We start from the raw sequence: 12,439 nt of genomic DNA, 5'->3' as shown, positions 1-12,439 counted from the left end.
TGGTGGCAGTGCCAATGTGGTCACAATGCCTCTCTGATGGCAGTGCCACCATTCAGACACGGTCACCACGCCGGTGTGCCCACTGAGAGCCCCCCCAGCTGCCAAGCAGGGCGACCCCCTGGGCACCCCCACACCTGGGTGCCAGGAGGGGCGAGAGAAGACCCCCACACCCCCAGCAGCAGGGTACCCCCACCCTATCCTCCGTGCCTCAGTTTCCCCACAAGGAAACCCATCCATCCCCCTCCCCTCACATCCCCCTATTCCTCCTCCCCGCTGCTTTTCCCCAATTTCCCTTCTCCCCAATTTCTCTTTTCCCCAATTTCCCTTCTCCCCAATTTCTCTTTTCCCCAATTTCCCTTCTCCCCAATTTCGCTTTTCCCCAATTTCTCTTTTCCCCAATTTCTCTTTTCCCCAATTTCGCTTTTCCCCAATTTCTCTTTTCCCCAATTTCCCTTCTCCCCAATTTCGCTTCTCCCCAATTTCTCTTTTCCCCAATTTCTCTTTTCCCCAATTTCCCTTCTCCCCAATTTCTCTTTTCCCCAATTTCTCTCTTCCCCAATTTGTCTTTTCCCCAATTTCTCTTTTCCCCAATTTCTCTTTTCCCCAATTTCGCTTCTCCCCAATTTCTCTTTTCCCCAATTTCTCTCTTCCCCAATTTGTCTTTTCCCCAATTTCTCTTTTCCCCAATTTCTCTTTTCCCCAATTTCGCTTCTCCCCAATTTCCCTTTTCCCCAATTTCTCTTTTCCCCAATTTCACTTTTCCCCAATTTCACTTCTCCCCAATTTCCCTTTTCCCCAATTTCTCTTTTCCCCAATTTCGCTTCTCCCCAATTTCTCTTTTCCCCAATTTCTCTTTTCCCCAATTTCGCTTCTCCCCAATTTCTCTTTTCCCCAATTTCTCTTTTCCCCAATTTCGCTTCTCCCCAATTTCGCTTTTCCCCAATTTCCCTTCTCCCCAATTTCCCTTTTCCCCAATTTCTCTTCTCCCCAATTTCTCTTTTCCCCAATTTCACCTTTCCCTGCCCACTCTGCCCTCCCTGGTGCCCTCTCCGTGCCCGGCCCGGGGGGATTGTGCCCCCACGCCGTGCCAGTCCAGCTCTGTGCCTTTAAGCACGGTGGCACGGCTGTCCCGGATCAGCCGGAGCGCCTATTAAATTTTTATGCGAAGTGTAAATGGGCCAGGTCTCCAGCTTCCCGCTCCCTCCGAATGATTTATTACTCGCAAATACCACAGAACTAATTAGTATAGTAATTAATTAATACGAATTTGCATATTTGCATGTGCAATTAGTGCAGTGGAGTGATTACTCTGAAAATGAGAAGTTGGGCCTGTCAGATGGGAGTGTGAACTGGAGTGGAAAAGCCTCGTGAAAACGATCCGGGCGGCGGCGGCGGCGGCGGCACCGGGCACAAGGTGGCACCGGGCACGAGGTGGCACCGGGAGGCGCGGGACGGGGCGGGGTTGTGGGGTTCAGCGCTCCGGACGCCCCGTTTTCCCCGCCGTGCCACCCATCCCTGAACCGTGGGGACCGCTCCATCCCTCGGCCATCTCCATGGCGACTGGCAGTGCCAGCGCGTCGCCATGGCAACGGGCCGGGCCACGCAGCCTCGCCATGGCGACTGTCGTCATCGCGCTCTGTCGCCATGGAGACCCTCCCCATCTCTCCCCAAATCCGCTCCCTGACAGCCCCCACCCCACACTCACACTCACACACACACACATCGGGGTTGGGGCGGGGGGGCTGCTCCTCCCTGAAGGACCCGAGGGTGGGTGGGGGTCCCCAATGTCCCCGGGGGTTGGGGTGTCCCACCTTGGGGTGCCCTGTGCTGTGGGGGGGCAGCTGAGCTCTGTGACAGCAGAGCTGTCCCCGAGGGATGTGACCTGAGACACCCCCAGGGTGGGGCTTGGCACCCCCAGCCCGGCCCTTTGTCCCTGGTGCCACCCCAGGTGTCCCTTCACCCCTCTGGCTGAGGCCTGGCACGCTCAGGGCACCTCCAGGCTGCCCGTGCCTGGTTCTGGGGGGCAGGTGAGGGAGATGGGGGTGATGGAGGGGGAGCTGTGGCTGTGGGCAGCGCCCACCACCCCCGTGTGCCCCCAGTGCCGGGCCCTGGCACCTGTCAGGGGCGTTGGGGACACTGCCAACAGCACCCACCCAGCTGCGCCCACACGGGTGGCACTGCCAGCGTGGCCACAGCGGGCACAGAGAGGCTGCTGTGGCCACTCCTGAAGGCTGGTGATGTCACAGGCCAGCTGTGACGTCATAGGCTTTTGTGACATCACCGGGGTGGCCTTGTCACCTCAGCAGCAGCTCCCTCCAGCCTGGGGTGGCCTTCCCCGTGCCAGCCCCCCATTGTCCCCAAAGGACATCTGACCCCAGCAGGGGTGAGCACACCGGGTGACAAGGAGTGTGGGGCACAGGGGACAAATCCTCAGTGTCCCCACCCCAAATCCTCAGTGTCCCCACCCCAAATCCCCGTGTCCCCACCCCGTGATCATCTGTCCCCAGCCCCTGTGGAGCCGCAGGTTCCCGCTGGACAATTCCCAGGTGTCACTTTCCTAATTAACAACGGGTGGCTTAAAAAGCACCTGGCAGGTCCTTGGTGTGTGTGTGACTGTGGGGGACAGGCTGGGGGACACGGGCTGGGGACACAGATTAAGGGGACAGACTGGGGACACAGATTAAGGGGACACAGGGTGGGGACACAGGCTGGGGACACAGATCAAGGGGACATACTGGGGACATACTGGGGACACAGATCAAGGGGACACAGATTAAGGGGACACAGATTAAGGGGACACAGGTTGGGGACACAGGTTGGGGACACAGGCTGGGGACACAGGTTAAGGGGACACAGATTATGGGGACACAGACTGGGGACATACTGGGGACACAGATCAAGGGGACAGACTGGGGACACAGGTGGGGGATATGAGCAGGAATTTGGATGCCCTGGGAGCAGCGGGTGAAGCAGCCCCAGCTCAGCGCCAGGGCTGCCACAGCCCCTCCTCATCCTCCTCTGGAGCAGAGGAAGGAGTTCCCCAAAGGCTCCCGATGCCAGCCCAGCCAGAGCCCCCCCTGACCCTGCACTGTCACCACTGCGGGGACATTTGGGGACACGGGGACAGGCAGGGCACCACCCACCCCTCCCCATGCCCTGCTCACCCTCGGCCTGGAATCTGCCCCAGTTTGGCTCCTCAGAGGGTGGAGCTGCTGCAGGGACCCGGGACAGGGACGGGGACAGGGATGGGGACAGGGATGGGGGACAGGGACGGGGACAGGGATGGGGACAGGGATGGGGGACAGGGATGGGGATGGGGACAGGGACAGGGACAGGGACGGGGACAGGGATGGGGACAGGGATGGGGATGGGGATGGGGGACAGGGACGGGGACAGGGATGGGGACAAGGATGGGGATGGGGATGGGAGAGGGATGGAGACAGGGATGGGGACAAGGCTGGGGACAGGGATGGGGGACAGGGATGGGGGACAGGGATGGGGACAGGGATGGGGACAGGGATAAGGACAGGGATGGGGACAGGGATGGGGACAGGGATGGGGACAGGGATGGGGACAACACCAGGGATAGGGATGGGGACAAGGCCGGGGACAGGGATGGGGACAGGGATGGGGACAGGGATAAGGACAGGGATGGGGACAGGGATGGGGACAGGGATGGGGACAGGGATGGGGACAACACCAGGGATAGGGATGGGGACAAGGCCGGGGACAGGGATGGGGGGACAGGGATGGGGACAGGGATGAGGACAGGGATGGGGACAAGACCAGGGACAGGGATGGGGACAGGGATGGGGACGGGGGACAGGGATAAGGACAGGGACGGGGACAAGGCCGGGGACAGGGACAGGGATGGGGACAGGGACGGGGACAGGGATGGGGATGGGGACAGGGATGGGGACAGGGATGGGGACAGAGATGGGGACAGGAACAGGGACAGGGATGGGGACAGGGATGGGGACAAGGCTGGGGACAGGGACAGGGATGGGGACAAGGCCGGGGACAGGGATGGGGACAGGGACGGGCTCAGCTCCTGCTCTCCTCCCCTCAGTGACATTCCCGGCTCACGTTAGCGCATCCATCTCTCCCCAGCCTTCACCTCCCAGAAATATTGCAGCGCGGAGCCGGCTCCATCTGGCAGCGGCCCCCGCCTCCCCCCGCCGCCGCTCGCGGGGAGATGCCGGAGCCGGATCCATCGCCGGGGCCTCGCCGAGGGCCGGCAGGGACCCTAGCGGTGACAGGGGACAGCTGGCATCACCCCCGGTGCCACACCGCCAGGGGACAGCGCGGCCCGGCCCGCGGTGACATCGGCACGCCGGGGCTGGGAACTCGCTCCGGGCGGGTCCCTCCGGAGCCACCCGGGCCCAGCTGGCACCCAGCCGTGTCCTGGCACCACCCAGCACCCGGCTGTGCCAGTGCCGACCTGCTCCTGTGTCCCCTCCCTGTGTCCCCTGAGCCGTCGCTGGGTCCCCCCCTGCAGCCAGGGAGGGAGGGAAGGGACGCGGAGGGTGGAATTTGAGGAGGAAAGAGCTTCGTGTTTCGGCCAAACTCCTCAGCGTGGCAGCGAGGCCACACGCGGGGTCATTGTCACCAGCAGGGAGCAGAGGTGGGCAGCGCTGGGACAGCGGGTCCCTGCACACGGGGACGTCAGTGGGGTGAGGAGCAGAGCCCTGGGGTCAGTGCGCCATCCTGCCCGGCCTCCACACCCAAACCCACCCAAAATGCAGCGCCAGCCCCAAACCCCTGCTCCCCAAACCGCGCCTGGCCTGGGTTCAGCTCAGCCCCAGCTGCGCTCCCAGCCCCGAACCCTGAGGGTGCACCCAGCTCACCCAGCCCCAAACCAGCCCCAAATCCCGCGGGTGCACCCTGCTCACCCACCCCAAACCCTGAGGGTGCACCCAGCCCCAAACCAGCCCCAAACCCTGCGGGGCACCAGCCCCAAACCAGCCCCAAACCCGCGGGTGCACCCTGCTCACCCACCCCAAACCCTGAGGGTGCACCCAGCTCACCCACCCCCAAACCAGCCCCAAATCCCGTGGGTGCACCCACCCCAAACCCCGCGGGTGCACCCTGCTCACCCACCCCAAACCCTGAGGGTGCACCCAGCCCCAAACCAGCCCCAAACCAGCCCCAAACCCTGCGGGTGGCACCCTGCTCACCCACCCCAAACCAGCCCCAAACCCTGAGGGTGCACCCAGCCCCAAACCAGCCCCAAACCCTGAGGGTGCACCCTGCTCACCCAGCCCCAAACCAGCCCCAAACCCCCGGGTGCACCCAGCCCCAAACCAGCCCCACACCCAGCTCACCCAGCCCCAAACCCCGCGGGTGGCACCCTGCTCACCCAGCCCCAAACCAGCCCCAAACCCCATGGGTGCACCCCACTCACCCAGCCCCACACCCTGCAGGTGGCATCCTGCTCACCCACCCCAAACCCTGCAGGTGGCACCCTGCTCACCCACCCCAAACCAGCCCCAAACCCAGCTCACCCAGCCCCACGCCCCGCGGGTTGCATCCTGCTCACCCAGCCCAAACCCTGCGGGTGCACCCAGCTCACCCACCCCAAACCAGCCCCAAACCCCACGGGTGCACCCTGCTCACCCAGCCCAAACCCTGCGGGTGCACCCAGCCCCAAACCAGCCCCAAACCAGCCCCAAACCCCACGGGTGCATCGTGTGCTCACCCACCCCAAACCAGCCCCAAACCCCACGGGTGCACCCTGCTCACCCAGCCCCACACCCTGCAGGTGGCATCCTGCTCACCCACCCCAAACCCTGCAGGTGGCACCCTGCTCACCCAGCCCCAAACCAGCCCCAAACCCAGCTCACCCAGCCCAAAACCCCGCGGGTGGCACCCTGCTCACCCAGCCTTGGTGCCACATCCCTGTGGGTGAATCCCCTCCCAAAGCCACGCCAGGAGCAGGATGGGGCTGGCCCTGCCACCACAGGCCACGGTGGAGGGGACAGCACGGGGACAGCGCTGGGATGCCACTGGTGCCCTCTGTGTGGCACAGTGCTGCACTGCCCGCTGCACCCAGCGAGGCAGAGCTTTGGGTTTTCATCTCCCTGCTGCCCTTTCATCTCCTCTCCCCCGTTTCATGTCGCCACTTTCTTCTCCCTCCAAGCACTGCACATGCTGATGAGCCCACCCTGCCCTCACGGGCTGCTGATGAGGCTGTGATGGGCACCCTGGGCAGGGCTTGTGCCACATCCTTGTCCCCATCATTGTCCCCATCATTGTCCCCACACTGGGCCAGGAGCGTGCGCCTCATCCCTGTCCCCATCCCTGTCCCCACCCTGGGCCAGGGGTTTGTGTCACATCCCTGTCCCCATCCCTGTCCCCACCCTGGGCCAGGGGTTTGTGTCATATCCCTGTCCCATCCTTGTCCCCACCCTGGGCAGTGGCTTGTGCCACATCTCTGTCCCCATCCCTGTCCCCATCCTGGGCCAGGGTTTTGTGCCTCATCCCTGTCCCCATCCCTGTCCCCATCCTTGTCCCCATCGCTGTCCCCACACTGGGCCAGGGATTTGTGCTCATCCCTGTCCCCATCATTGTCCCCATCCCTGTCCCCATCATTGTCCCCATCCCTGTCCCCATCATTGTCCCGTCCTTGTCCCCATCCCTGTCCCCACACTGGGCCAGGGTTTTGTGCTAATCCTGTCCCCATCATTGTCCCCATCCCTGTCCCCATCATTGTCCCCATCATTGTCCCCATCCCAGTCCCCATCCCTGTCCCCATCCCTGTCCCTGTCCTTGTCCCCATCCCTGTCCCCATTCTTGTCCCCATCCCTGTCCCCATCCCTGTCCCCATCATTGTCCCCATCCTTGTCCCCATCCCTGTCCCCATCCCTGTCCCCATCATTGTCCCCATCATTGTCCCCATCCCTGTCCCCATCCCTGTCCCCATCCCTGTCCCCATCCCTGTCCCCGTCCTTGTCCCCATCCCTGTCCCCATCCCAGCCACCTCAGCCACTCACTCTGTGTCACCCCCTCGTCCCCATTTGTCCCCCCCACATTGTGCCGTAATTCTGATGCCAGGAACGGGGGCACCGATGGCTTCCCTGCCCTGGCACCTGGGCTGTGCCACCCTCCGAGGGCTGGGGACCGTGGCAGGGCACAGGGACACGCCCAGAGGTGGCTCTGCAGTGCCACAGGTGCCAGGTGAGGGCGGGCTCCCGCGGGTCAGCACCGGGGGTGGCAGCAGCACAGGGAGCCCATCGGTGCCACAGGGAAGGGATGCCTGGTGCCAGGAGGATGCCCGGGAGTCGGTGCCACGCCTGGCAGGGTGGGGTGGGCCCTGCCATCTGCTGGGCCACAGCCGTGAGTGACAATCAGAGGGCTCCTGCTGGGGGACACTGACCCCTCTGTCACATCCAGCCCTGGCACCTGCACGGGGGCAATGGGCCCTGCTGATGCCCCTGACAGCCTGGCACGGCCAGCCCTTTGTCTGGGTGTGGGCACTGCCATTGCTGTCACCGTGTCCACGTCACGGCCGTGCCACCCTCGCCTGGCACGTGCTGGTGTGTGGCACCCTGTCCCTGTCCCCAGCCCTCAAACCAGGCAGGTCCTGACCCCCGAGTTTGTGGGCATAGAGTGGATCCAGGAGGTGGCATTGGCACCGGGTTTGTGGGCACAGAGTGGATCCAGGACATGGCATTGGCACCGGGTTTGTGGGCACAGAGGAGATCCAGGACATGGCATTGGCACCGGGATTGTGGGCACAGAGGAGATCCAGGACACGGCATTGGCACCAGGTTTGTGGGCACAGAGGAGATGCAGGACGTGGCATTGGCACCGGGTTTGTGGGCACAGAGGGGATCCAGGACATGGCATTGCACTGGGTTTGTGGGCACAGAGGAGATCCAGGACATGGCATTGGCACTGGGTTTGTGGGCACAGAGATCCAGGATGTGGCATTGGCACCGGGTTTGTGGGCACAGAGGGGATCCAGGACATGGCATTGGCACCGGGTTTGTGGGCACAGAGATCCAGGACGTGGCATTGGGACACTGGGTGATGGGAGGTGGCTTTTGGGGACACTGCGCTTTGTGGCCCTGCTGGTGCCCACCAAAAGGGCAGCAGCCATTTCTGGGTGCCCAGTGCCCATGTTGGGGACAGATCTGGAGGCCGCAGGGTGGCACAGCACTGAGGAGGTGCCAGGCAGACAAAGGCCTCGTTGGCAGCACCGTGGCACGGCCGGGCCTCGGCCACGGGCACCGTGGGGTTGGCACCCACGAGGGCTCAGCCCTGGGTGCATCCCTGAGTGTGTGAGCGTGCAAGGGCCGTGCGTGTGCCCAGAGGGTGCCAAGGCCCGTGTGGGGCCGTGCCACAGGCTGGAGGGCCCTTGGCACGGCTGTGCGGCCATGGGCACACACCTGCAGCCCCCTGGCAGCGCCGGCGCGGCCGAAGCGGGCACTGCCAGCGCCTGTGCCGTGCCCAGCCCGTGCCAGGCCCTCGCCATCGCCTCTCGGCTGCCGGCTGAGGGTGGGGACGGAGCCGGGCGGCCGCGGCAGCGTTCTGCAGGAGCCGCAGATGCCAGCTCGCAGCGAGGGTCCCCGTGGCATCGCCCCCCTCACCCCGGCGCCCGCCTGTGCCCGTGCCACGCTCGGCCCTGCCGGGATGGCCGCTTTCCCCCGCCGGCTCCATTGTTCCTCCCGGCCCCGCCATCGCCCGCATCTCGCCCGGGTCCCATTTTCCCATTTTGCAGCGTGTAGGCAGAGCTGGAGATTTGGAAGAGGATTTTTTTTTTCTTTTCCTTTTTTTTTTCTTTTTTTTTTTTTTTTTTTTTTTTTTTAGAGTACAGAGTGACAGATGGCGAGTCCTCCTTCCCCAGAGAGACAAATCTCCCTGAATGCAAGCGCATGTCAATCATTAGCTCTCATGTGATAGCTCTCGCGCATGACGTGCCAACCATATGGCACTGGCAGCAGAGCTGGTACCCCCCTTTGCTGGGTAGAGATGCCACTCTCGCCTCCTTTTGGATAGAGGACTGCAGGAGGCTGGAGCACCTCAAGGAGCCGCGTCCCGCTCCCAGAAGATGCTGGGAACAATGAAATAAGAATTCCTGCGGTCCGCCCGAAGGTGAGTTATGTAAGAAGTGGAGGGTTGGGAGGGCAGCGGAGGAAACTTGAATGGAGAAAAGGCAACTTCCATGTTGATTTTGTTTCTCCGCCGCGTCTCGCCCTTTTTTCCCCCCCCATCTTTCGTTGTCCCCCGGCCCTCGCTTCTCCCGCTCCCCGCTGATGGGCTTTTCTCGTTTTCTCCCCCCGCCGAAGTCTCCCCCAAGGGGGGTTCTCGGGCTTTCGCCGCCCCCGTTCCCCCCTCCCCGAGCCTGGGCGCGCCCGGGGCTCCGCGGTCCCGGTGGGACGGAGCGGGCAGCGGCGGCCGAGCGGCATCAACGAAATCAGCGCGGAGCCGCCTCGCCGCCGCCCCGGGGGGGCCCGACCTGGCGGAGCCGCCCCCCCGCTGCCCCCCGGCGCCCCCGGCCCTCGCCCCGGGCGGCGCCCCCGCCCCGGCCCCGCCGCGCCCACCGGCCCCGGGGGCGCCCCCGGCAGCGCCGCCGCCCGCGGCCACCGCGCACCCCCGGGGGGGGGGCCCGGCCGCCCCCGCCGCCCCCCGCCGCCCCCCGGTTGGTGCCGCCGCGTTTTACCGGGCCGCGCTCCGGCGGCCGCGGGGAGCCCCGGGGCGGGGAGGGGGAGGCGGGCGCGGCTGACCGGGCCGGAGCGGGTACGGGGGGTACCTGGGGATGCGGGGGGGGCGACGGTGTCGCCTCGACCCCCGCCGGCCCCGGGAAGGCGGTGGCGGAGCCGCCACCGGGGCCGCTCCGCGCCCGCGGCGGGGAAAAGTTGGAGGCGTCAAAGAGGGACCGGCGACACCGGGCCCGGCCCTCGGGGCATCGAGGGGGGGGCACCGGGCGGGCCGGGGGCGGGGGGGGGCCCGGGGGGGGCGCGGGGCAGCGGGAGAGGGGCGCGGGCGGCGGCCGCGGGGACCCCGGCGGTGGGGCCGGCGGGGGTCGGGCCGGGGCGGAATCGCCGCGCCCCGAGAGAGCCCCGGTGGCCCCGGGGTCGGGCGGCGGGGGCGGGGGGCGGCGGCCGGAGGCCCCGCGCCCAATTCGTTTTCGCCGGTCCCGGCGGGTGGGAGCGGGGCGGGGAGGGGGCGGCGGGCGGCGGGGCCGCCGGTAACGCCTGGCTCTTTGCCCCCCGCTGCAGCCACCATGTTGACGCGACTTTTCAGCGAGCCCAGCCTGGTCCCCGAAGTCCCGAAATTCCCCGGTTGGGCCGAGGAGTGCGAGGAGGATGCCCGGAGCGAGAAGGAGGAGCGGGCGGCCAAGGGCTGCGCCCTCCCCGAGGAGCCGCCCGAGGGTTCGCTGGGAGAGAGCAAGGAGGAAGGGGAGCTAGGAGGGGACGAGGAGGAGGAGGAGGAGGAGGAGGAAGGCCTGGAGGAGGCGGAGGGCGAGCGGCCCAAGAAGCGCGGCCCAAGAAGAGGAAGATGACGAAGGCGCGGCTGGAGCGCTCCAAGCTGCGGCGGCAGAAGGCGAACGCCCGCGAGAGGAACCGGATGCACGACCTGAACGCGGCCCTGGACAACCTGCGCAAGGTGGTGCCCTGCTACTCCAAAACGCAAAAACTCTCCAAAATCGAGACCCTCCGCTTGGCCAAGAACTACATCTGGGCTCTCTCCGAGATCCTGCGCTCGGGCAAGCGGCCCGACCTGGTCTCCTACGTGCAGACTCTGTGCAAGGGGCTGTCCCAGCCCACCACCAACCTGGTGGCCGGCTGCCTCCAGCTCAACTCCCGCAACTTCCTGACGGAGCAGGGCCAGGACGGGGGTCGTTTCCACGGCCCCAACGCCGCCTCCTTCGCCGTGCACCCCTACCCCTACCCCTGCTCGCGGCTGGCCGCGGCGCCCTGCCCGCCCGCCGCCGGCCCCGGGCCGCACGGGCTGAGGACACACGGCTACTGCGCCTCCGCCTACGAGAGCCTCTACGGCAACACCTCCCCCGACTACAACAGCTCGGAGTACGACGGGGGGCTCAGCCCGCCGCTCTGCATCAACGGCAACTTCTCCCTCAAGCAGGACTCTTCATCCCCCGACCACGAGAAAAGCTACCACTACTCTATGCACTACTCGGCGCTGCCCGGCTCCCGCCCCGCCGCTCACAACCTGGTCTTCGGCTCGGCGGGGATGCGCGGGGGGGTCCACTCCGAGAACATCTTCCCCTACGACATGCACCTCCCGCACGAGCGGGGCCCCATGTACGAGGAGCTCAACGCCTTCTTCCACAACTGACCCCCCTCCTTCCCCTCCCCGAGACCCCCTCCCCATCGCCGAGGTGGCGGGGACGGGGGGGAGACTCCCCCAAACCCCCCCACCCCACCCCACCCGCGGACCGGCCCCCGGGGCTCCGCCGTGGGCTTTGGTGCAATATGGGGACCCGGCCCCGGCGGCGGGTCCCCGCGCCCCGTGGGGACAAAGTGCTTTTTTGGGAGGATTTTCCCTTTCCCTTAATTAATTTTTTTTTTTTTTTAATTCCGGTCGATTTCGTTGTTTCTAAAATTTTCGTTATTTATTGCTACTTCTTTATTATTTCGCGTAATTTATTGACTTATTTTATTATCATCGCTGTTAACGTCGCTGTTGTTATAATAACTATCACAGCTATGATAACTACTATTATTATTATTATTATTGTTATTATTATTATTATTATTATTATTATTATTATTATTAATTTATCATTATTAATTTATTTTACAAGGGGAGACGCCCCACACGGGCCAACCCCCCCACCCAGCCCACCGAAACCCCCCCCGCTCCCCAGCACGACCCTTTGGGTCGAGCCGCTTCGTTTCACTTTTAATTCGTTTTAATTCAATTTTCTACGTTAATTTTTTTGGGGGAATTTTTTTCCCCACCTCCCAACCCCATTTTGGGCCGTTTCTCCCCTTCCCCAGCCCTGACCCCGACCCCTCCCGGACCCCCCCGGCATTGGACACCCGCTGCCCCGGCCCGTGGGAGCGAGAGGAGCCCGCGCTCGGCGCGGAGCGAAACTTTCCGAAGCAATAAAGAGGCGCAGGGAGGAACGAACCCCAATTTCTATCTATGCAAGAGGCCCGGCCCGGCGGACGCTCCGAGATGCACTTTGCTTTGGGGGGGCCCCGGCCCCGCTCCCCGCCCCGGGAGCTCCTCGCAGCGCGTGTGTCAGGACGTTTTTTACCTGTTTTAAAAAAAAAAAAAAAAACTTGAAACGGAAAAGAAAAGACAAAAAAAAAAAAAAAACAAAAAAAAAAAAAACAAAAACAACAAAAAAAAAAGGAAAAAAAAAAAAGGAAAAAAAAAAAGAAAAAAAAAAAAGGGAAAAATAATGATAATAATTAAAAAAAAAAAAAATACACCCCCCCACCTCCCAGCGGAGCCGCCCCGG

General features: G+C 63.9%; 1 protein-coding gene across 1 annotated transcript; it reads left to right on the top strand.

Annotated features, from left to right (window-relative positions):
- Nucleotides 1-8,905: 8,905 nt before the first annotated feature.
- NEUROD2 (neuronal differentiation 2) lies at nucleotides 8,906-12,258 on the top strand. Its single transcript, XM_063178726.1, is given in 3 exon segments — nucleotides 8,906-9,096; nucleotides 10,224-10,487; nucleotides 10,490-12,258. Coding segments are annotated over 2 exon segments (1,074 nt in total). The 5' UTR covers nucleotides 8,906-9,096; nucleotides 10,224-10,228; the 3' UTR covers nucleotides 11,305-12,258.
- The last annotated feature ends 181 nt before the right edge of the window (nucleotides 12,259-12,439 follow it).

This window comes from Melospiza melodia, chromosome 30 (genome assembly GCF_035770615.1).
Source record: "Melospiza melodia melodia isolate bMelMel2 chromosome 30, bMelMel2.pri, whole genome shotgun sequence".
NCBI classification, from domain to species: Eukaryota; Metazoa; Chordata; class Aves; order Passeriformes; family Passerellidae; genus Melospiza; species Melospiza melodia.
This window is presented reverse-complemented; position numbering and strand designations above follow the sequence as displayed.